Raw genomic sequence first — 26,910 nt, forward strand, 5'->3', positions numbered from 1 at the left:
TTGAGCACCTCAGGATCTGGTACAGTTCTCATATGGGTAAACTCCAGTGTTACCAGGTAAGTGATCGTTTCTGGAAACTCTATGGGAGAAACTATTTGGCTTTTCTAGATTTCAGGGCCTCCTTTATTCCTTGGTTTGTGGTCTCATTCTCTTTCTTCAAAGTCATCTATAGTGTGTGTACTTTTTCTCAAACTGGAGTACTCTAAACTACTCTGTTCCTCTTTTTTCTGCCTTTACGAACTCAGGTGATTATAGTAATCTACAATAATCTTCCTACTTTTTGGTCAGCAACTTAACAACTTTAATTTCAATCTTATGGTTCTTTTTCTCCATAGCATGTATAAACACATAGTCACAAGCTCCAGGGATAAGCATTTAAACATGACTGGGGAGCCACTATAATACATACCACAAAGCAGTTTAAGTCTGAAAATTTGATAAAAGACCTCTGTAGCATCCGGTTTTAACTTTATTTCTGATATGATTTTTTCTTGTATTCCCAAGCATTCAGTATCTTTATGTACATGTTATTCCTGTGAAATGAGTACTTTAGTAATTTTGATTCACTTGAAATGAATATTTTAAGGTAACTGGTGGTACATGATTTATTATTTGAATGACAGGTATTACAATAGTTCACACAATGTGAAGAAACCTAGCTTCAAAGGAAAGTCATCCTATTGCTTCTTTTTGTTTTTGATTTTATTCCATTGAAGGAAATCACTAGTACATTGGAAAAAAAAACAAAAAAAGTGCTAGAAAAGCTAGAGTACTTGCTATGTTTTATAAGTAGATGTTCTCCACTATATATTTTATTGGGAACATATGTTATCTTTATAGACAAGCAACTTTTATTTACTTATAATTGATATACTGATAAATTGATAAAAGTATAAACATAAACAGCATGAATGAAATTTTGGAATGATAGGGATTGGAGAATGAAGGCTGGTAGAAAATAACCATATGAAGATCTTTATTTAAATGATAAATTAACTGTGGAACATAAGATAATTGAACAGAATATTGCATAATTATTTTATCTCATTTCATATTCAGATATAGGTTGCATTAAAATTACATCTGAAAAAATCTTTTGAGTAAACAAATTGGTTTATGATATTTTATCAATATTTAAAGCTATAATTTACCACTGTAAAGCAATTTAAAATATGTATTTTTATTACAAAGATTCCTAATCCAAGCATCTGATGTCAGTCCAGATATGGTTGATTCAGGGAGAAAAAAAGAACTACAGTGAACTCATCCATGTGTTTAGAGGCACATTAAATCATCTTTCAAATAGCCCCAGGATGTTGTCAACCATTAAAGCAGAAAGCTAAAAATCAACTGCTCTACTAAATTGTTGAGTTTTATAAGTAGATGTCTACCCTTATATATTTTATTGGCAATATATGTTATCTTTATAGAGAAGCAGTTTTTCTATGGTTCTTAAAATGACTAAGAACCTGAAGCACATTATAGGTCAATTTCTCTTGTAAATGCTGACTTTAAAATAGTTTAAAGAGCTTTTTATGGTGTTAGAGGCAATTAACTGTACTAGATTTAACTTTAAAAATGCAGTGCTCCAACCTGGAGGTTGGGAGCCATGCATGAATGTGAATTTATAATGATTTTACACAAGTTGGCTCATGTGTTAGTTCCAATGAACAACTTTGAATGTGAGATAAAAAAAACTCAGATTTTCATTAGTCCATTATCAACTTGTCATTAAAAGACCTATTTCAGGTTTACATACAGACTAAGGAATCTAATCCTAGCCAAATGGATTGCAATTAAACCAAGCCACCTCTGTTACTAATATCATAGTGTGAGGTCTAAATCATTTGCTTATTTTAAATAGATTTATGCAATCAAAAACTTATACTCTGAGATTAGTAATTTTACTGCTGTTTAAAAATTATTTTTTTCTTTTATTTTCCCTTACTTATGATTGGAAGTATCTCTAGAGTAAGAATTTTTTTTGCCAACAGTGTGAATGAAAGATATTTTCACTAGCTGAAAAAGATATCATTAAATCACAGATGACAAGGCACAGTGATATTAATTGGAATCAAGTTATGACAGGAAGACAAAAAGGGAAATTTTCATAAAATGTCACAGTCAAGGACCCCTCTGCACATACACCTGGGTGAACAGTTTGGTGGAGTCAGTGTATTGTCATACAGAGGTCTGGAATTAATAAACTGAAAATGAAATGGAGGAAGGGACGAAGAGGATGCATGGAGGGAGGGAGGGAGGGAGAGAGAGAAAGAGAGAGAGAGAGAGAGAAAGAGAGAGAGAGAGACACAGAGACAGAGACACAGAGACAGAGACAGAGACAGAGAGAAACAAGCACTGTATGTAGAGAACTGTATATACTGAACATAAGGCAAGTTCCTTAATTCTAAAGAGGATGTTTGTTAGTTTTACATGACAGTTACACTTTCTATTTTATCTAGTGAATAAACCATGTCTAATTAACAAGACTATTAGCAATGAGCAATGCCCTAATAATTAATGATTTGATCAGCAGGTTTAGTCACATCATGGGAAAGAAAATGTCAGAAGTATGTTCAATCTTTTAAAAAGAATTTCGTGGAAACAGTTTTTTTTTTTTTCCATCACTTTTACCTTAGCTGTACTATATTATCATGTTATAAGCTTTTAGAGATTGCTAGTGTCAGGGCCACGACTCTAACCAATGAAATAGTCAGAATATCAGCTCTAATCCCAACATTTTCATAAACCTCATGAAATAATCAGAATGTCAGCTCTAATCCCAACATTTTGATAAAGCTCATGAAATAATCAGAATGTCAGCTCTTATGCCAGCAATTCCATGAAGTTCTTTTAGTGAGTTTTATTGGAAAGGGTTGTTAGAAATAAGGTGGAATTGGAGAAGTTATAAACCTGAATTTGATTCCAGCTCAGTTATCCATTAGTTGTGTGATTTGGGTCTTAATAAAGCTCATCAAGCCTCTCACTTTTCCATTTGTATACTCAAGATAAACGACCCTAGAACTATTGTGTTTAAGAAATAGGATAAAATATTTACTAGCTAGAACATTGTGCCTTTACTTAAATTTTAGCTCTTTTGGTTTAAACCAAAAATAATTTTTAAATTTTAGTTTTTATAACTGGTGATAAGTCAGAAAAAATATTTTCTGGGAAAAAGTGTTCTTCAGTTGAAGTCAAATTTTTATTGTGGAATACTGAAATAATATATACCAAGAATGATATTAAAAGAAACCTGGTATTTTCTGAAATGCAAAATCACGGAATCTTAGCCACCTTCTTTAATTTTAATAAACCACCAAATTCTCAATCACTTAATAGCTATCATAGATTTCTCATCTTTCAAATTAATATTACATGACCCATTAACATCATAAAACATCATAAAGCTAAGACTAGAAATTATTATTTTAATTATCATAAGTCAATTTGCAAAATTTCTGGTCTCCTGTAAAGAATAAATCCTATGGTTATAAATATTAAATTGCCTTATTATAAGAATTAAATAGCATCAATCAAACTCCAGTTCTTTATTATTATTAGAAGTATTATTTTAAGCCAATACCTTTTTATTTTCTATTTCATTCTTCAGCTTTTAAATGACCTATGCATTTTTATACAGAAAATATATTTGAAAAATATATGTAATGACATTATATTCATTTTCTTAAAGTGTTCAAATATTCATTGTAGGTTTTATGATATATCTTATAATAGTTTTTCAGACACAGTTAATTCCATTTTAAAGATACTAAAATGAATAGTGTTCCAAATATCAGAAAAATATGCCCTATTTTTGAATATTACCATTGTTGTAATTAAAGCCATTTCAGAAATTGAAAATTTTTGTCATTTTATCATTTTCTATTATTATTTAAATATTCAAAATGCTTTTGCTTAAAGAATACCCTTCTGTGATAAAAAGTAAAAAAAATTAATAGGCAGTATGGAATTCTTAAATGGTTTAAACTGTTTAGTATTTTATTTACTCTTTTATAACTCAGTTTTATAAAAATCAATCGCAAATATCAAATGTTTTATGTTCTGATATACTTTACTCAATAGTCTGAGGAACTCCTTGATGATGTAACTGGGTACAACACTCACAAAATATTATTTATCATTCAGCATTAGAAACATTGGCTGCAATTAAACAATTTATTGATATTCTGAAATTTATTAAAAATCATGCATTGCAACCATAAAGATCTAATACATTAATTTTTTACTTTTTAAGTTGTAAAAAATTCTCAACAAGGTAATTCATTAGAAATTCCCCTTTATATAGGCAAGAATTTAATCAAAATGTTCTAAACAAGTATTTATAGAAATTCATTCAAAATGATTAAGGTATAATTTAATAATGAAATACCACAATTTAGTAAAAAAAAATCCATTGGTTATTTATTTTAACTAGTCAGCCCCTAGATAGGATAGAAAATATAAGTTGGCTATGTTTTATGAAATCAAACTGTGGCAAATCATAAAAGAATATGAAAGGCTAGTCAAAAATTACAATTAAAGTATAAACTGTGAATTGAGCTCATGTAGACACACAGATGTAATTTGTATTTTGCAGGTCTGCACGTTGTCTAAGTGGCTGAATTTTGAAGAGTTACATCCATTTATATCTGTCACCCATACAACTAAAATGGATAAGCAGTACAAAAATAGCTTCAAAATAGTTTCAATCACTTTAGTAGTGATTTGTTCAAATTGTCCTGAAAATATTGCTTTTTGTATGATGCTTGAACTGAAAATAATGCAGAAGACAAGACATCAAAAATAGACATCAGACATGTATTTTCTGACTTCTGTTTCTGTTTCTCCTTTCTTCTCTCACTTCTCTTCTCTTCTTCCCTTCCCCTACTCTGCTTCAGGCTTCTGGGAAATACGAGTCACATATCTATTTCCTCTAATTCTGTAGTGGAAAGCAATGTAGAGTTCCCCAGTAGAAAACAGAAGATGCTACATTAATATCTTAATGTTCAAGTCATTCATATCACCATATAGATATAGTATCCATATCCTTATTTTAAACTAATATGTTAATATTGCATTATTAATATGTTTTACCCAGTGGACTCGTTTTCTTTATTTATTTTGCTATGTGTTACTCTCTTATACAAAATAGTACTTCATTTTCTTTTAAACTTTTATTTTCTTTGGTAGCAATGATGGGTCTAAGGGTGCCGCCAGATACTATGGTACAGTTTTATTTAACTTGAAAGCATTAAAGTATCAGTGAGAAATCAGATCTCATTATGACATCTTTTTGGTTTTAGACAAATGAAGTGTAAAAATAAAGCTCAGGATAAAACTTAAAGCTGTCAAGGATATTCTAATAAGAATCCTGGCTCTGATAATATGCAAACTGGAAATATTAAAAAAGTTTCTCTGGGTTTCCTCAACAGCCATCAGTTTTTAAAAGCTTCATTATATATCACGTTAGTCTCTTCTTAAAGCAATGTTATTGAAATGTATATTTAAATTATTTGACAAAATATTGCATGAATTCTTTGTTGGTAGTTTGACCTAATTATAGATTAAGCAAATAAGATAGTACCATTAAATTTACTAATGTATCCTTTTCCTTGATCAAGGCAATAATGCCATTTCTAACTTGTTCATTTCAACTGTGAATTAAAGTTCACAATTTAAAAAATCATTATTATTACATTCAACACTATTAAATTTTATCATTTGTTTTAAATATCAAATTTTAATGTTTCTCTAAAAAAGAAACCTTGGAAAAAGTCATCTCCTGCTTATATAATAGGAATATTATTTTGATACTATCATGTCTGTATAAGGAAGTAATAATATTTTCTATTTTCCATAGCAGAATAATTAGACTAAGAATTGTTCTCCTGATAAATTCAGAGTTTAGGTTTAGGTAATAGCTAGTGATATCTGTAATGACTCTGCCAGAGATAATATATAAATCAATCATACAAAATGGTATAAAGTAATTCATATTACGAATAGGTAACTTTCTCATCAAAAAAGGGAATGGTCAATTTTATTCATATATATGCTGTTATAATGTTAATATATGGAAAAATGAAAATTTTGAGTAGCAGAGAATTTAGTACCAAAATATCTGGTATTTTTATTATATATTATTCCAGTTAAATACCATACACAATAATAATGTCAATATATTCCACCCTAAATGCATTTCCTGTAAAAAATATTCTAAAATCATTCCATAAAAATCAATCTAAATGATATCAAATGAAGGCTCATGTTCATAAATTCGTTTATTTTAATCAATACCAATCTTTCTGTGTTCTTGTAGTGTAGTTTTTTTTTTCAATTTTAACTTGCCTAAACTACTTAATATTTCTTATCATTATGATATAAAAATACGGTGTTGCAGCAAAGAAGAATAAAAATAAAAATTGTCCTTTCTCATGTCAAACTCAAAATAAGAGACCTTAAAGGCATTCTTTTCTTTCATAGTAAGTTATGTCTTTTTTCCTGAGTGTTGTTAAAGACTAAAAACCTGCCTGCATGAGAAGTTCAGCCTGAAACATTTACTTCAGTAGCAAAACTTTCCAATACACAGAACTAATTCTTGGAAAATAAGCCTCTAAAAACAACTCACAGTGATGCAGGGATTAGCCAAGCAGAAAATAGAATCCATGTCACCATCCTCATGAAGTCAAAATGAAGTGGATTAGAACTGCTCTCTAATTGGTTTGTAAATGTCATTTTGAAGATACAAAAATTCCTCCCAAGTCCTTGTATTCTTTGGTGGAGGTGGTGGTAGGTGTTGTTGTTAGTAAAATTTAACTGTCCTCATTCATTTTTTATCCTAAAGTTACTCTGGTAAGTAAGTAAGGACAGTTCCATATCAGATTGCATATTACAAATGGAAATGGCTTTCTGCAGAAATGTGCAAAAGCCATCTAGAAAAGGTACAGTATTTAGCCCTGATTTTCTTGATTCCTTAACAGAGAGCATCTTCACTTTGTTGTTCACAAGGAAAAGCTGACAAAGCAGTCTCTTAATATAGAGAGTAGCTTGTGGATTGGTAAACAAACCAATTTGTTGGAGATTCAGGGAAACAAACAATGTATACGTAAGCTACAGTGCATGTACAATGTGTATCTTACAGAGAAATCATGATACAAAGTGAATTGTGTGATTTGAAATAGGAGGTATTTCCAAGGACATAAACCTTTAATATGCGTGAGAATAAAGATAAATAAATCATTAAATCATTTTACCCTGGATATACTTATTTTTGCATATGTTAACATTTAAGCACACTAGAAACAGCTCCTGAAATTGCTTATGCTAATGGCCACTGCTACTTATTTTAAAAGGCAATTCCACTTAAAATAAAACCTCAGGTTTCAAAACACCAATTATGGCTTAAGAAAGCATTTCAAAATCTACAGAAGTAAGATTTAAAAACTGTTTCAACGACTTTTTAAATTTATAAATCAATCAATAAAGCATATGCTTAAAATTCTTGAAAATATTGTTTAACAGCTGTTAGCCTCTATTGACCAATAACATAAATGTTCCCAAACATAAAAGACAGTTTTTATTAACTTTGTAAGGGGCATATAGAAATGAAATGAAAACTGTTTCGAAGAATAGCTGACATGGTGATATATAAGCTAAAGAGCCAATACTTGCTTCCATAAAAATATGAACTTTTCAATGACAGTTACTAAACAGAGCATGAAAGCAATTCATGGTTCAGGTTCTCCCTCATTAGATACATGGAAGAAAGTGCTACAAATATGTGATGTTAAGGGATGGTATTTTGTCCTTTGCGAATAATGAATCAAGAAATAAAAATCTCTATATTTACTTTGAAATCATTGTGGATATCATTATTTGAAAAAATATTGTGCAACAAATCTTAATGTACACTTGGATGTCATCCTAACAGGCCAGCAGAAAGTGACAGATATCAAAAAATATAACAGAATTCATACTAAACCTTCATCTTATTGACAGTAATAATAAACTTTTACAAAACCTTTTAGGAAATGTAATGCTATTTCAATTGGAATGGCGGTCATAAATAGAAAAGCTTTCAGAACTAAGCTTTTATCTACAAAATGAAACTATAACACATGCTCTAGGCTTAATCAGCCCATATTTCACATTATATTTGGATGATTTTGAATTGTTCAAATCTGCGACATGGAAGAGTTTTTAAAAAATCGATACAATGTACATTTCAAGATACACTCTGCGTAGAAATGTATGCAGAGTTACGTGTACTGAGTTTCTATGTTATAAAAAATTATTATTCATGTAGCTCCTTTTCATTTATATTTTCATCAGTCTACTTTCTGATTGTGATGTGTATATATATCTAAGATTTCCCTATTCTGTTGATTCAAAGGGGGGTCAGGAATTTCAAAAGCGATATAATGTACTTATTCATTGATTTATTGATTTATGTGAGTTTTTAGGGATTTATCCTAGTGCTTTCTAAATTCTAGACAAATATGCTATCCGTTGTCTACACTCCCAGTCTGAAAAAATATATTTTAAATTTTCTTACTTATGAGATGATAGGGCATACGGGTATACAAAAAATATTTAGAGCAAACACTTCATATAATGATAATAAATCACTACATGAGAATTTAATGAAATACAAAAGCTTATTAAGCTTTTCCTTCAAATCCATATAGTAAAGATATTATCCTCAGATTTTGGGCTTCACATTGTCATTACAGCTGTCCACTCTACCCCACCAGAATAAGAGAAAAACATGTAAATTAATAACTAGAATCAATAGCAAGGTAGAGAGCACCTGTGCTCAAAATGAACACACACATTTAAGACAATTTCTCCCATGGAACTAAAAACTGGGGAAGAAAGGATGTGGATTATTTGCAAAAACAGCAAAGTTACAGGAGACAGTTCTCAGCCTTGCATTATCCAAAGGAGGAGGAAAATTTCTAAGGATCTTAACCCCTCAAAATCACATCTGTCTTGTTATAATATAATTTCTGAAATATATTTGCTAATCAAGAGGAAGAACAGGGGCTTCTTAACTTATGATGGTGTTAAATCACAAAAATCCATGAGAAGTTTAATACAATTTTATAAAAAATTCATTTGTGGTTCAGGGTATGTTTCAATGACAGAGTATTTACCTACCTTGTGTAATGACATTGGTTTGAGCCAGGATATCACACACACAAAAAATGTATTCCCAGTTACTAACCAACCAAACATTCTAACAGTATATACCATAGATTATGGACTGTTTCCCTTCATCATGGTGCGACTGACCAGGAGCTATGGTTCACTAGTACTGTCCAATATTAAAAGAGAGAATCAAGCATCATGTCATTATCCAAGGAGAAAATTCAAAAACAAAATTCAGATTATAGCTTCTACAGAACACACATTCATTTTGCACCATTTTAAAGTTGAAAACATGTAAATAGAATCACCAGAAGTTGGGGATGATCTGTATATTGGTCAATTAGGTATGAGTATTTTCCTTCTTAAAGGAAATACTTGATGTAAAAGAACTGAATTTTTATTCTGATTTTACAACACTTTTCAAGATTTTTTTCTGGTTAATTAACCTCTTCCCTGATATAGATCTTCTGGATGACTTGATGCAGTCCTGTTAGAGGGTTCCAACACTGAAGAGCAGGCTCCAGTTGATGATAAATTAACCCACAAAAGGCTATATCTCCTAAGTCATTTCTGAGCTTTTCTTAATGGAACTTACCAACAAAGTTTAAAGATCTCCTGTTTTGGAATTGATTCAGTATTCTAAAATCTATTTAATACTTTGCTTCTACTATATCACAATTTCTGCTACTTTTTGAATGTGAGAATCCTCAGCAAAATAAGAATTGATTTCAATTTCATATAAGATGGGTTGCCATAAATTTTCTCACTGGCTAGAAGAAGAGGAGAGCTGACGATGCCATTATTTATCTAATCCACCCTCTAGAAGATAAGATTATTAGCACCACAGTGATAAGGATGCAAGTTAAATAATACCAAAGTAATAAAAATATAAATCTAGTGCTGCCTGTGAATTGAAGAAGCAGAAAATGAATAAGGATTACGGGGAATACCACCCCAGAGTGAAAAATTAAAACAGAAGCAGTGCCAGGAATAGATTTCCTGATTTAAATAGTGAATGCTGTTCCCTTTTATAGAGTATATGAAAGAAGTTGGCAGGAGGAGCTAATTAATTATAGCTAGTTAATCTATGAAATCTCTTGGTAAAATAAGCAAAACATTATTTATAATTATTTGGAGTCAGCATACTCCAAGTGCAGTTAAACTTCCTCCACAAAGCATGTTCTAAAGGCTTTCATTCTATTTTGTTTTTCCATAAAGTTTTGTATTTCAGTGTTAGGTTTTCATACTTTAAGAATTAAAATAAAATGTTGACCATTTATGGCATAGCATAAGAAGAAAAAAATACTTTATGTATACTTAGAATATAGGAAAGCATTAGGTATATATATTTCTATTTCATTCTTAGCCTATGTTAATGTCAGGTCTCAGACAAAATAACAAACAAACAAATTATACTACAAATATTGGTAGCCCAAAAATATACCAACCTTCAGGATCGAGTAATTTCTCTATGCCTAACTGACATTTGGCAATGTTGAATGCATGTTCCAGTCGTTGTGTGGCTGATTGCTGGCAAACACTATTCCAATCAAACAGATCTGGCCTGAAAAACATACATGCAAAGATATAAATATAAATCAATCTAGAATGTTCCAAGAAACACAGTTCAGAATTCTCATTGATGACCAAGATCTACAATTTTTAAGGATTATATATTTTCTTTAAATACTTTTCTTAAATCACAAACATAATTGAGAATAATTGAGACATTATACACCTTAGATGTGTTTAATTCTGTCAAGTGTACATAAGTAAACCTGAAAAAACCAAATTAGCAAAGAAAATAATCAGTTATACTTTATCCACCAATAAAAATAAGTTGCACTTATCTAATCTCATAGATTTACCCACCAGTTATTTACAAGAAACCCAGTTTTAAAAATTGTACTGTATTTTTTCTCTGAGTTTCATCTTAGATTCAACTGCATACTCAGTATCTCTACTTATAAAATAATCTCAAATGTTCAAAACTAGGGTTCTTCTACTTAACTTATGACATTTTAAAATCTTACATATTTCACTAAAAGTTTCTCATTCCTTAGTAATTAACAATTGCATATTTGTATTTCTCAGGGGAAAAAAACCTTCCAATCACGTTTTATGTCTCTCTCACACGTAGTTATGAATGTACGCTGCATTCATGCAAGCTGAATCTGATCACTTCTAAATATACTCACTGCCATCCCAAGGGGCCAAACTTTCATTGTATAATGAATTATTACACTAGCTTTATAACAACTCCTCATTCTCCCAACTTTGCCCTTATTAATCTAGTCTCAGCAGAGCCTCCAGCATGATCTGCTAAGATGTTTCATCTTATCCTTACTATAAAATCTCTACTACAGAGCAAGCAAAACTCAGACATTTAACTGTGATCTACAAGGCTCAACATGGTCTGGCTCCTCAGAACATAACTCTCTAATATTATTTCTTGCCCTACTCTTCATATTTCACAAACAGGCTAGACAGATTCCTGAATTTTCTGTTCCCTGTGCTTTAAATCCTTCTCTCCAGATAACAACACACTCACCCTTCCACGTCTTTTGGTTCTTTGCTCAAAAATCATATAATTGATATGAACTCTGCTAATATTTGAGGCCCCAAAGCAATCACACCACATTTTTTTCTTTGTCTTAACAACTTTATATTATTCTGATAAGCACATACTGGCAATTACCAAATTATTCAATTACTTGTATCTCTTTATCTCTTTCTTGAGAATAAAGACATAGAATTTTCACACATTTGTTCTCTACTAGAAACTGATGTATAGTAGGGGCTCAGTAAATATTGGTCAACTTCATGGGAAAATACATGAACATATACTAGGTGAACATCATTCTACTTGATAATACAGAAAACACAAGGGGATTTAAGTGGCAGTTGTTATCTTATGACAGTTAAAAAGCAATGAGGAAGAAAACGGATATATCATAATATGCTGAATATGAAAAATGACTTATAACTAGACATAATATATTTTAAAATCTGAAGATGTCAAGAAAATTGTTTGAGGTTGCAAATTTGACTTGGGTTTGGATTAAGAAAAGAAGTTGAGAATAAAATTCAAAGTGGTGCGACTACTGCAGAATCAAACAAACAAACAAACAAACAAACAAAAAAAACCCAGAATATTGTTAGGGAATCAAGAGCTACTCAAAGGCCTGGATGGAAAATTCTGAGTGTCAATTGGTGGGAGACATGACTAGGAAGGCCTGGAGTGAGTATGCATGTGACTTTGGGTTTTAATAATTACAAGTTACACTAACAACATTAATAACAATTAATGCAATAATTCTTCATCATCTCTGGATCACAGACATCTTTGAGAATCTGATGAGAGTTATGCAACTTCTGCCCAGACAAATACCTATCCATATTTCAAACATAATTATAAATATGTAGCTTTAGGGTGTATGGATCTGTTAATTGACTCCTGCTGAAGAACTCAAGTTGAAAAAATTTTTCCCACATATAAGTTATCTTTTCACTCTGTTGATTGTTTTCTTTGCTGGGCAGAACCATTTTAAATTGATTATAATCCCATTTGTTGATTCTTGTGTAATTGAGAATTAGACCTTGTGGTGTTATGTTTTGTCTCATTTGGTTTCTGGTCAGGAAATATTTCCTCTACCAATACCTTCCATAGTTTCACCATTTTTTCCAGCAGGTTCTGTTTTTTATATCTAGGTCTTCAATTCATTTAGATTTGATTTTAGTTCAGTGAAATATATGTATCTAGATTCATTATTTTGCATGCACTTAAACAGTTTTCCCTGGCCCAGCTGCTTAAGAGGCTATCTCTCTCCAATATTGTGTTATTGGCCCATTTATCAGATATCAGATGACTGTGATTGTTTGTAAACCCTCCATTTTTCATTGATCAAAATATTTGCTTTTGTGTCATTTAAATGCTATTTTATTACTGTAAGTTTGAAGTGTAACTTGAAATTCTGGATTGTAATTGTTTTTCCTTTGCTCTTGTTACTCAGAATTGCTTTGGCTAGTCTAGGTCTCTTTGGGATCAATATAAATTTTAGAAATGTTTTCCTATTTTTGTGAAAAAATGCTATTGGTATTTTTATTAAAATTTCATTAAATCTGTATACCATTTTGGTAATATGGCCATTTTGTGACATTATTTTTCTGTCCAAGAACAGAGGACACTTTCCCATTTTCTTATGTTCTCTTCATCTCTTTTTAAAAGACTACAATAGTTTTCATTTTCCAGTTTTTTCCTATTGTTTAGATAATTACTAGATATTTGACTTTTTAAAAGCTGTGGTGAATGGTATTCTTTTACTAGTTTTTCCTAATTTTCAGTGGGTTCATTTTTGATGTACAGAAACACTATTAATGCTTTCGTGATTTTTTTTAAAGAACAGAACAGAACAAAACAAAACAGTATAACGGTACAAGTAATACAGAATTACAAAAAAAAGTAAGAAATCACTAGTTAATAGATTACATATTGTCATCTTAAAAATAGTTGTTCAAGTTACAGGATTAAAGCATACAAAGTGTACATTCAAACAGTGAGACTGCAAACAGTTGTGTTCAATGATCCAACAAAAACTCAGGAATATGGTCATCTATCTTAACACATCTAAACACACTTGCAGTTGTATCCTTTAGAGCACTTTTTTCCTCTCTTTTTTTACAATAACATTTACACTTTTGGGTTTTATTACTCCCATAGTTCTTATTACTTATTTTGAAAGAGAATAAAACCAAATGTGATAAAACAAAGTAGTCAGTCAAAACAAACGATGGACATAGTACATGATGTAAAAACAGAATATAAGGTAATCAACAATGGTTACCATAATGCCTCTTACTATTTTAAAAAGAATTGCTTATATCATCAGGTACAATAAAACTGAACAAAACAGTACAGAAAAAGACTAATAAAACCTAAACATTGGAAACACTACAGGAATTCAAAAGAAGACAATAGTCAATAGTGAATCTTATTGTCTTCAAAGTAGTTGCCAATACCCTCAAACTTGATACTATCAGAGAGAATGGAACAGAGTCTAATCAGTCAAAACAAGATATTGGCAGTAATACAGCGCTTCAAATCAAGTTAATAGGAAATCAAAAAAAATTACTATAATATATTCTGCTATTTTTTTATTTTCCCCTTAATTAAAAAAATAAATAAATATTTTTTAATGAATAAAGGGGAAGATTGAGATAAAAGAGGACTTAACAACATAACAATACAGGTTAAAGCACGACAATTTCAGCAACCTAGTGCTTCACCACCAAATAACCGGACTCAATAGTAATTACCATAGTGTCTCTTTCCTTGAAATACTTGAATATAACTTCATATACTATAGCATCAAACATATCAAGACAGTGTGAAACGATGCAAGTGGACGAACATATTACAGGGTATTTAGAACCAGCTAATGGGAAACGAAAAAAGGTTTCTATATTATCTCTTTGCCTATAAAATTTTTTACACTATCACATATAATAAAATCCAGTAAGAACAACATAACAAAAACAATGGAGACAGAAGAGCAACAGTTTGGTGGGGCTTCAAATCAAGATGATATTAAATCAGCACTAGGTATTATGATGTCTTGTTTTTTTCAAAATAGCTGTTCATTTCATCATAAACAACAAAATCAAACACCCAGAATAAAACCATTCCAATTATTGAATAAAAACATTATAAGGCTTCAAAGCAATGTAATGGGGAATCATGATTACCACATACTTTTATGTATTCTTATCATTTGTTAGACGAGAAAGACTTTACGGTATTTACACATGTGAGTTTGATTTATTTCACTTATGAGTATGGTCTCAAGCTGCATCCATTTATTTATAAATGTCTCAATGTGATCCTTCTTTATAGCTGAATATTACTCCATTGTGAGATTTCATCTCACTCCTGAAAGAATGGCCAGGATCAAGAAAACCAACAACAACAAATGCTGGAGAGGCTGTGGAGAAAAAGGAATTCTCCTGCACTGTTGGTGGGAGTGTAGACTGGTGCAACCATTGTGGAGGTCAGTCTGGAGATTTCTCAGAAAGCTGGGACTGGAAGCCCCATTTGAGCCAGCTATTCCACTTCTAAGCATATTCCCAGAAGAACTGAAAGCATCATACCACAGTGATATATGTGCACTCATGTTTATAGCAGCACAAGTTGTAATAGCCAGATCTTGGAAACAACCTAAGTGTCCATCAACTGAGGAATGGATAAAAAAGTTGTGGTATTTTTATACAATGGAATACTACTCAGCTATAAAGAATGATCACATTGAGACATTTATAAATAAATGGACGCAGCTTGAGACCATACTCATAAGTGAAATAAATCAAACTCACATGTATAAATACTGAATAGTTTCCCTAGTGTAAGAAATGATAAGAATACATAAAATACGTGGTAATCATGATTCCCAGTCACACTGGTTTGAAGCCATATAATGTTTTCACTCATTAATTGGAATGGTTTTAAGCTGGGTTGTTTTATTTTATTGTCTGAGATACTTCAAATAACTATTTTGAAGAAAATGATAGCGTAATAGCTAGTGCTGATTTAATATCATCCTGTTTTGAAGCCCCATAAAGTTGTTGTTCCTATGTTTCCATTGGTTCTAAAATGTTGTATATTATTATATTTTAATGTATGCAATGGTATAAGCAAATTTTTTATAGGCAAAGATACAATATAGAAACTGATGTTCGGTTTCTGTTAACTGGGTCTAAATACCAGGCAATAATTTCATTCTCTTGAACAATTTCACACTGTCTTGCTAAGTTTGATGGTATAGTATACGAAGTTAGACTCAAATATTTCAAGGAAAGAATCACTATGGTAACTACTATTCATGTCAGGCTATCTAGTGGTGAAACACAATGATGCTTAAATTTTTCGGTTCTGACTGGTGTTGTTCTATTGATATGTTCTTTTTTTATCTCAATCCCCCCCTTTTTAAGTTAATTTCTTAGTATCTTTTAAATAAGGGAAAACTAAATTAAAAATAGTGCAATATATTATAGTAACTTTTTGTTTCCCTATTAACCTGATTTGAACCCCTGCATTTTTCTCCACATCTTGTCCTGACTGATTTTATTATATTCTGTTTTGCTTAATAGTATCAAGTTTGATTGTATAGGCAACCATTTGGAAGGCAACCAGATATTCTATGATGCCCGTTATTGTTTGACTACTATCTTCCATGGAGGACCTGTAAGCTCTCCAATGTGGGTTTTATTGGGCTTCTGTACGGTTTTGTTCAATTCTTTTATACCAGCTGATATAGACAACTCTTTTTAGGATAACAAGAGGCATAATGGTAACCATTGTTGATCATCTAGTAATCTTTTTTTTTTTTTTTTTTGGCATTATATACTATTCCATCCTCCTGTTCTAACTGACTCTGTTTTGCTCTGTCACATTGGGTTTTTCTTTGGTCTGTCTTGTTTTGTTTTGTTTTTTGTCTTGGGCTTTTTATCTTTTTTTCTTTTCCTCTTCAAAGAAAAAGTTATAAGAACTGTGGGAGTAATGGAAACCAAAATGTGTGATTGTTAGCGTAAAAAAGAAAGGAAGGAAAGTGATCTAAAGGATATAACTGCAAGTATATTTAAATGTGTAGGATAGAGAACCATATTGCTGAGTTTTTGTTGGATCATTGAACAGAACTTTCTGCAATCTCACTGTATTAATGTCCACTTTGTATGCTTTAATTTTGTAATCTGGACAACTGTTTCAAAGATGACAATGTGTGATCTATTAACTGGTGAATTCTTACTTGTATATTTTTCTCTTGAAATTCTGAATTACCTCTAGCCTTTTACTGTTTTGCTTCGTTTAGTTTTGTTTTTCTCTTTAAATAAATTTGTTTTAAAAAAGATCATAATCCAAAATGAAAGTACAAATTTTTCTCACTTGTGTTTCATTATTTCTAGTTAAATTGCTTCTATCCTAATACAGAAATTTTATACAGTTAATGCAACCTAATCAAAATGCAATGCCTTGTATTTACTGTATTTATGCCATTTTAAAATCTTTTGTAACTCAAAATATTATAAATCTGCAAAATACATGGAGGGATGGAAAGAATTTAAAAAAAGAAAAAATACATTTTGGACCAATTGGAGGAATAATAACTTCATTATATGCAACTTGTACACAATTATATTTCCCTATCTCTAGGCAATGAGAGTGGAAAAGAATATATGTAAAACGTATAGAAAACTTTTTTCTAACTTTCAGAACAATATCCAAGCTTATAAGACCATGATGAGGAAAATTTGTTTGGGTTTTCATTTTTTAATTTATTTTTCCACTTTTTAATTTATCAGTACACATTTGCAGTACATAATGATTACACTGTTTATGGGTCATTGGTGCATGTGTATTACACATCCTTATTATTTTCTTTAATCCTCTTCCCTATCCCTTCTTCTCCATCACTCCATCTCTTGATTCCAATAGGGAAGGAAAATAGGGAGAAAGATCTTTTACAAAAGATCATTTTCTTTTTTCCTAGCATCTATCTTTTATTTTGCTTTTTATATTTTTGTTTCTCATATAAGAGGAAACATTTATACGTATATATATGTAAGCTTCTGTGTCTGATTCGTTTCATCTGACATTATTGTGCCAAGTTGTATTCAATTTTTTATACATGACTCTAGTTTATCTTTGTTCAGGGCAGAGAAGTAGTCCATTTTATAGAAATACATTTTCTTTATCCATTCATCTGTTGAATGGATACATAGGCCATGTGTAACAATCTGAAACAAACTTTATGGAAGCTAGTATTGAGATTTCTTTAAAAAGTAGGATTCAAAATTCTAGTTTACCAAGCTATTCCTCAACTATGCATGTCCATTTTAAAGAAAAAGGTTTATAACAGAATGACTTTTTTTCCTGGAGATCAAACTCATGATCTCACACTTGCCAGGCATGTGCTTACGCTGCTGAGCTAAATCCCCAGCCTATACTGAATGTCTTTTGAGGTGACGCTTCTCATTAAAATTGAATTTATCTTTTTAATATTTAGATCTTTGTTCCATTAAAGTTTTAATTAAGTACATGGTGATACATACAATTCTAGTTTTAATCTTTGGCATATGGAAAGCCAGCTTCCAAATATTGTTTATTAAACAGGCTTTCTTCCAGTGAAGCTTCTTAGTATCTTTGTCAAAGATGAAGTAGCTGTGTGTGCTTGGAATTGTTTCTGCATCTTCTCCTCTGTTCCATTGATCCTCAAGTCTGCTTTTGTTTGCTAGTTTGTTTTGTTTTGGGTATATTTCTTTCAGCCAGTACCATGAGTTTTTTAATCACTGGAAAAAGAATAGCTAAAACTCCTGATGAGCTAATATAGGCAAAACTTTATATGTAAAAAACTTTGATTGCACAGGCAATATTACAAAGAATCAACAAAAAGGATCATACTAAATTTAAAAACTTTTGCACAGCAAAAGAAACCACAAGTGGAAGAAAGTGACAAATCATAACATGAGAAAGTTTTAACAGCTATTCCTCAGACAAAAGACTAATATTTAAGGAACAAAAAGGAACATTTAAGGAACAAAAAAATTCAGATACTCCAAACTTAAAGAAAATGGACATCTGAAATAAACAGACATTTGTCAGATGAAGAAGTATAACCAGCAAATAAATATATGAAAAAATTCTCATAATAACTAGTCATTCAAGAAATGCAAGTTAAAACAGCACCGAGAATATATCTCCTCTAGAAAGTAAGGCTGTCTTCAAGCAATTAGTCAGTGACACATTCTGGCAAGGCTGTGGAAAAGGAATGCTTCTCCATTGTTGGTGGCAGTTTCATTTGGTAAAACCACTATGGAAATCAATGTGCAGATTCCTCAAAAGCTGAAATTGGAGGCTTCATTTGAGCCCGCTATTACCCTTCTTGTTATCTTCTCAAATGTGCCAAAAGCATCATATCACTGCGATCTATGAACACTTGTGTTTGAGGTAGCATAATTTGTAATAGCTGAATCTTACAAACAGTCTGGATGCTCATAAACCAATGAATGGTTTAAAAATATGTTTTTTTTTTTTTTTTATCGGTACAGGGGATCGAACTCACGACTGCCTGCTTGCAAGGCAGGCACTTATGCTGCTGAGCTAAATCCCTAGCCCCCAAAATATGTTTTTATATACACTGCAGCACTACTCTATTATAAAGAAGAATGTACTTGAGACATTTTTAGTGGAATTGATACACCTCGAGACCATACTTGTATGTGAAATAAAACATACACACGTTTAAATACCTCATTGTTTATCTTAAGTAAGAAACCCAGAGCAAATAAGCAGACAGAAGATACATAACAGGAAATAGGAAGTTCATGTTCAAAAGAGACAGGAGAAAAGGAGGAGAAGGGAGGGAAAGAAAAGGATTAAAAAAGTAGAATGAAAGGAAAAATAGAAACAAAGCTTTTGTAAATTGGAAGGAGCTAAACAGTTGAAGGGAGAAGAGTGCAATGGGAAAAAAAGAAGAATCAGAATATTTTATGTACAGGTACCAATTCCTCATGATGCATGGCTCATTATGTATAGTAAGCATGTACAAATAACCATAAATTTTAAAAAGCAGAAAAAGTGAATCTATCACTATGTCTCTCTATGCTGGGCTGAGATTCAAACCCAGGTCCTAAGACACACTAGGCAATAGCAATGAGTGCATACAAGGATCCTAATTAATTAATTAATTAATTATTAATTGATGTTTCATATATGTCATTTTTCATATTTCTGGCTTCCTTCTTTTATTGTGGTACAGGGATTTAATCTCTGATTTTCAAATACACAAAAATTACAAAACATCTAATGGTAGACGAAATCCTTGTAGCTCTGTGTGCTAATCTATACCTCAACTCCAAATCAGAATCACCTAATTTTAAATGAAGCTAACTTCATAAAACAGGAAATCTAAATCTTGGGTCTACCAGGTATTAGCCAAATGGTACTAGGTAAATTGTATAATTTCTATGCCTCAGTTTCCTAGGTAAATTGTATAAAGTTCTATGCCTCAGTATCCTAAAGTGTAATACAGAGATAAAGATGATAACTTGGTCAAGAGCTAGATGATATAGGTTATTCAAAATGCTGTGTACAAAGTAGTATTTATTTACAAATATTAGCTTTTATTACTATTTTCTACGGTTACATACATAATATAGAAACATGTCTTTAATTTACAGACCCAGGCCAAAAACATCTATCATTAAATAACAAATATCATGGACAAAAAATATTGCCCGTAAGATGAGAGGTAGAAAAATGGTTAGAATTTAAGAAGAAGTGTTATGCTTTCCTTATTTTTAATATCAGATTGTCAAAATTACTTTTCGAAGTGTGTGGAAATTTTTTTTTTCACAAGAGCTACTTCAATATCATTTAAAGTAAAAGCAAAATATAGGAAAATTTGTTATTATTTAAGCAATTAAATTAGGATATCATATGGATAGCATGAGAGGTTATATATGTAGACTTCATTTTAAGACACAAATGCATGCAGTGTTAAAATTCACTGTAGCGAAAAATAAAAAAGGAGATGTTACATATTATCATAACCAGAAATGTAAAGCTAGCTGAAAGCTCAATCAAGGACAAGAATATCATTGAACAGGACTGGGGTCATAAAAGCATGTTCATTTATTTTTTTTCATTTCCTCACACTTTTAATATATTGATTTTTCAAAAGTGTATGTACTGTGGCAATAAAATAATAAATTACATAAATTAGGAAGATAATTTAACCTCAATTTTCAAATTATAGGAACTTTTTCTGCACTTTTCTTTTTTGTTTGTTTTGTTTGTTTGTTGTGGGTACTGGGAATTGAACTAGGGATCTTGTGCTTCCCAGGCTGGCGCTGCTCCATTGAGCTATATTCCTAGCCCTATCTGCCCTTTTATTAACCAGTTATGATTGGGTTTTTCTATAAAAATTCAATCTGGCTTCTTTCCAGATGCACTGCCCTGGATTTTATGTTTTAACACAAAACTTAATTTCCAAGGCCCTTTGTAAGTCTCTGTGCTCTATATTAAGCACATGCCTTTGTTCCATATAGCTTAGTCACTCAATTATCAAAATCAGGACACCTCATGACATTCCTAAGCTTACCAATGACAATCACTTTGGAACAGAAAGTTCAACCATTTTTTTCCCTTTAGATAAACAATATGAACATCTGCCAAGAGAAACAGATGATTCATGAAAGAGCATTAAACAATTGTGGAGAATCTCTTGAAAAGTAACCATGTAACGTATAAAGCAACAGTTACTGATGATTCATTCAGTACAACACAACAGATATATAAATGAAGATGTTTTGAGAAAAAAAAAGAGTGGGTCAGGGATAGGGCAGTCTGGATATGTTTACTGTATCATCTGCAAATATATTCAGTAATCATAAAACAGAATATTAACAAATATAGTGTGTTCCCATGCTTGCAGGATTCAAGCCTTCCACTTGAAGAGAAAATGTTAAACAGCCAACAAGGACTGATCCTCAATATTCTTGTTCATCTGCAAATGTGTACATGAAGAGCAAGATCAATATTTTCTCAGACCCTTGCTGAGAAGCATGTGGCTGCATAAATGAGTCCTGACTTCTAATACAGAATACACGTTTCTGTTCCATCTTACTTGCCTATATTGAAGCTGCGGCAACTTTGTCTTCTATCCTGAAAAACAATTTTGTTGACACTGCTTAAACTGCTGATAGCATGTGAGTCTACCTCCTTTCTGACATCAGGTTGCTGTGGCACTCAGAACCCGTTTGGGTGTGGTTAATTAAACCAAACTGGAGCATGACTCCTAACAAAGACGATATTTAGAGTGCATTTCTCCTTGTTTTGAGGTCTACCCTGATGAAAATTCGTACTCTGATTTTTTTTAGAAGCCAGATGGATATAGGAAATCATAGCTGCCTCAAAGAAAAAAATTAAAAAAGGACAAGTCAAAGTGAGAAGAGCTCTGAATATCAAAGAAGAGGCACTCCTCTGGTATTTTCAACTCTTTTTATTTAGAGAATAAAGCAAAACACAAAAAAGGGTAGAAATAATACAAGATTTCACAAAAAATTACACTAAGAAATGCCTAGTTGATAAATTCATTTTCAACTCTTAATTCAGGAAGGCCTTTAATTGACCTGGGCTGGGCAAATGAGATAAAGCAATAATGAAACTAAAGTTGATATCTCTTAGAACAAATACAGTAGCATACATATGCACATATACATACACACATGTACACATGTATGCATATATCACATATATATGGTGCAGTATATTTGGCATGGTATTATATATATTGTGTATATATATATATGCATCATAAATTGCACATCATATATTATATTTAGATACAATATTTTTGCTTTTTCTTTGAGGTTTTATTTCATGTATTGCATTCATTATACAAGAAAAGGAAACAACTATTTTTCCCCTTAGGATATGTAATCTTAGGAAAATATGTCTCATGGAATGTAGTTAAAAATATTTGATTCTTTATGAAGACCCATGGTATAATTTTCCCTTACTTTATAGCAATTGCTTTGCTGTTCCAGAGCAACTATTTGTTTTGCTATTCTGGGCACTAAGTCACACAATTGATTGTGTTTTTCTCTTTTCCCTGGTTACTAAGATACTAGAGACTCTTTTAACCCTGAAACAAAATAAAATATACAGGAACTAATAGTAATTGCTATCTAAATCCATATAACATAAAACAAATATTTCTCTTTATTATTTATCTAATGATGACAATTAATTTTACCACAATTATGAGCATAAAACTCAGAACCAATTTTTAGGTTCATGCAGACATTTTGTTTGTACAAAAAGACCAACCTCAATTTCAAGAAAGTTAGAATAAAGCCTGGAAGTTCTAGAGTCTCAATATCAAATATTTTGATCATATCCCTCCATTATAACCAATTTCATGCTCCACTAAATTTAACATTCAAGAACTAAATGATGCATCATATAAACAGTGGGAGAATATTCTTAATAAGTCAATTCCACTGAATGGTTAGATCAATATAGTCAACATATATAATGTGGGGCAATGATCTGGAATTATAATACTGGTAGATAAACTAATACTTACAAAATTATGCAACATCTCAGGGGCATACTTACCTATGACTATGAATGAGAGCATTCAACGCCAGGCCATCAGACCAGCTGGTGGTAAAGTTGATAACATTAACTTGTGGATAATTACGAGTTGATTGTCGGACCCAGCTCAAGAGAATCTTTTCACTGTTGGTTTGTTGCAATCCAGCCATGATATTTTTCATTACATTTTTTACCTATATATGGTAAAGATATGTTTATAAGAAACACATTCCTTGAGGAACTCTACAATATTCAATGTGAATCTCCTTAACTTTTAGTGATAAATCATGACAACTGTAGAGCAAATTTGGAATGAGAAGTAATAGGTTTTACCCAGACTGAACCTCTGTAACTGGTAAAGAATTTCACAGGTTGGAGCATGTCTCATATGATTTATTAAATTTGTTCATTATTAGTTCTGAATTCAACCATACAACAAATTTACTGTTTTAGAAACTGTTCATCTTCTAGTTTTCAATGGATAGGTTGTAGAAGAGGTGGCACAAAACATTAGACTTACTGTTAATCAATAACAAGATCAATCAGTGATATTTTATATAGGAAGAAGAGTACAATAGACAAAAATACTTTTTTAACTTTAGGCTCAAATATTTCTTTGCTTGTAACTAATTGTGTTAATTGGTCATCTTAATCATTTTAGGTGTCAGTTATCTACGCAAACAAAATTGTTTGGAAAATTAAAAATTAAAAATTGTTAAACAAAGAAAAACTTTAGTTCTGTACTATAATATATTTCAAATTACGCTTGTCAACAAAAAAAAGAATACAGAAAACTTTCCAGTTTAAACATTTAGATCAACAAAAATTTAATAAAATAAAGCAAATAATTATTTATACCTAAGAGCTGTAGATATGTGGGGTTGACTTTATATTAATTAGCAGAATTCAGTACATTTGATCCTCTTCTAGGACATGTGGATGTGCAAATGCTATTCAGCTGATTATTGTATTTCAAAGCTGCATTTTTCTGAAGAAACATTTACAGAAATCCATTCTAGGCATTTTTTTCTGAATCTGAAGAATACATTGACACCTTGTTGTAGAACATGCTATCTGCATGTTCTATTAAGGGGATATTTATGAGAAACCTGATGGAAATATATAAGTAAATGTGATTAGTTTTAATACTTGGACTTCCTTTGGGAAATGTAAAGTACTATCAAAATTTAATCAGATGATGAATAGTTGTTGTGAACTCTACATATGACATGCAGTTTGATTTTCATCCTTGTTCTTACAAGGATGAAATATACTTAAATATACTTGAGGTAAATAAATTTTGTTCTTTGTTTCTTTTCATGTGATTCAAACCTAGTGCCTTACAAATGCTTAGCAAATTCCCTACTATTGAGCTATACTCTCAACTCTGATTTAGAGTTCTTGGCATGTAAATTCATTTTTAAAATTACCTGTACTAATTCTGACCACACTTATTTCTGCTACTTTAATGATGAGTTGTCATTCCTTAATAAAGTGGTTTTTGTTCTCCTTTGTTTGCTTTTTTTTTTTTTTTTGTATTGAGATTAAACCCAGGGCCTTTGCACTGATCTGTGTCCCTATCAGTTTCTTTTTAACAAATTAAGTTTATTGTACTAGGGATATAAGTCAGTGACACAATGCCTGCGTGGTAAGTGCAAGGTTGTGAGTTTGACTCATGATTTAAAAAATAAGTTTATTGTTACCCTTGATATACATAATGATAACATTCATCTTTCCTCCTTATTTAGAAAAGCTATTTTAACATTTTTCTTTTTTATTCTCTTTTTAAATACCTTTCTTTTCCTTCTTTTCCACTTCCTCCCTTTCTTATTTCCTTTGCCACTTGATAATATTTTTTCTACTACCCAATATCTATCATTGATTTTGGTGTTTATTTATGTTTTGGCTTCTCATACAGAGAAAAAATGAGATATTGAAACATATTTTCACTTAAGAATATGGTTTCAGGATGCATCTATTTACCTGAAAATGTCTCAAGTTTATCCTTCTTTATGGCTAAGTAGCACAACACTATATAAACAACTCTACATGTTCTTCATCTGTTTTTCAATGATGAACATTTGAGCTGTTTCCAAGATTTAGCTGTTACAAATTGTGCTGCTATAAAAATGGGGTGTCCATTAATTGGTGTGCTATGATATTTTTCACTTTTGGGGGGATATTCCAAGAGGGGGAATATCTGACTCAAACAAAATCTTCAGTTTAAGCATTTTGAGGAATTTCCATACTACTTTCCATAGTGGTTGTACCGATTTAGAGTTCCACCAACAAAAGAGCAGAGTTCCTTTTCCACCACAGCCTTGCCAGCATGTGCCACTGATTAATGTCTTCAAGAAAGCCATCTTTCGGGAGTGAGATGAAATTTCAATGTTGCTTTAATTTGCATTTCTTGAAGGATCAGAGATGTTGAGCATATTTTCACATATGTATTTGGTGTTTTCCCTTCTTCATCTGAGAAATTTGTACTCCTTTTATATGCCCATTTTTCTATTAGGTCTTTAAATTTGTGTCATCAGATTTTTTTGAAGTTTTTGTGTGTTCTGGATATTAGTTTTTTGTGTGAGGAATAGCTGGTATTTTTTTTTCTCTTCAGTGGGCTATCTCTTTACACTGATTCTGGGTTATTTTGTTGTCCAAAAACTATTTAATGTGAAGATATAAAATTTATTCATTCTTGGTAATATCATATGTGTGATGAGATCTTTGCTCATGAAGTCTTTGCCTACAACTATGTCTTCAAGAGTTTTACCTATTTTATCTTCCAGCAGGATAAGTATTTCTGTTGTATTTAGATCTTTGTTCTAGTTTGATTTTATTTTAGTGCATGGTAAAATTCGTAGGTCTAAATTTAACTTCCAGAATGTGGAAAACTAGTTTTCTCAGCAGCATTATTAAAGTGGCAATCTTTCTTCCAATGAAGGTGTTTAGCCATTTGTTAAAGATAAGGTGACTGAGTATGGTGGCAGTTTTTCTACATCTTCCATTTTTTTACTGAGCCTAACATCAGTGTTTTTCCTTCTTTTCATTTTTGTCAGTAGTATACTGTTTTTATCATGACACTTTTTAGTACAATTTCAAGTTGGGGACTGTGATACTCCTTCACTTATCTTTGTTGACCAAAAGTGCTTTTGCCATTCTATGTCTCTTTCAGTTTCAATTAATTTCAGAATTTTTTTTCTCTAACTCTGTGAGCTAAGCTGTTGGGAGCTTAGCTCAGGATTGCATCAATTCAGTCTTGAAAATATGGCTATTTTCTCTATATTGGTTCTGCTTATCCAAAAAAGAAGAGATATGTTTTCCTTTTCTGATATCTTATTTGATTTCATTATTCACAGTACTGTAATTTTCAATGTAAAAGTCTTTTATGCTGTTTGTTAGATTGATTCACACGTATTTCATTTTTCTTGTTGTTATTATGAAATATATTACTTTACTAATTTTTTTCTTAGTGAGTTTTTTATTTATGTATAGAAATGTTATTAATTTTGGGATGTTGACTTTACCAGCTCTGCTATTGAATCTGGTTATTACACCTAACTCCATCATTTTTGGTGGAGTTTTTGAGATTTTCTATGTATCCATCACAA

At 31.3% G+C, this 26,910-nt stretch overlaps 1 protein-coding gene across 15 annotated transcripts in view; it reads right to left on the reverse strand.

Moving 5' to 3' along the window:
* Positions 1–26,910, reverse strand: part of Dmd (dystrophin) — a 2,110,831-nt gene that overhangs the window by 1,589,931 nt on the left and 493,990 nt on the right. For all 15 annotated transcript variants that reach the window (XM_063242792.1, XM_063242803.1, XM_063242804.1 and 12 more), the window contains exons 6-7: positions 23,324–23,496; positions 10,599–10,714 (exon numbers count right to left, since the gene is read on the reverse strand). In XM_063242792.1, the coding sequence (XP_063098862.1) occupies positions 10,599–10,714; positions 23,324–23,496 (289 nt within the window). The remainder of the gene's footprint in view (positions 1–10,598; positions 10,715–23,323; positions 23,497–26,910) is intronic.

The sequence above is a fragment of the Cavia porcellus genome, unplaced genomic scaffold (genome assembly GCF_034190915.1).
Source record: "Cavia porcellus strain 051 isolate PalLab524CR breed Dunkin Hartley unplaced genomic scaffold, mCavPor4.1 scaffold_33, whole genome shotgun sequence".
Taxonomy (NCBI): Eukaryota; Metazoa; Chordata; class Mammalia; order Rodentia; family Caviidae; genus Cavia; species Cavia porcellus.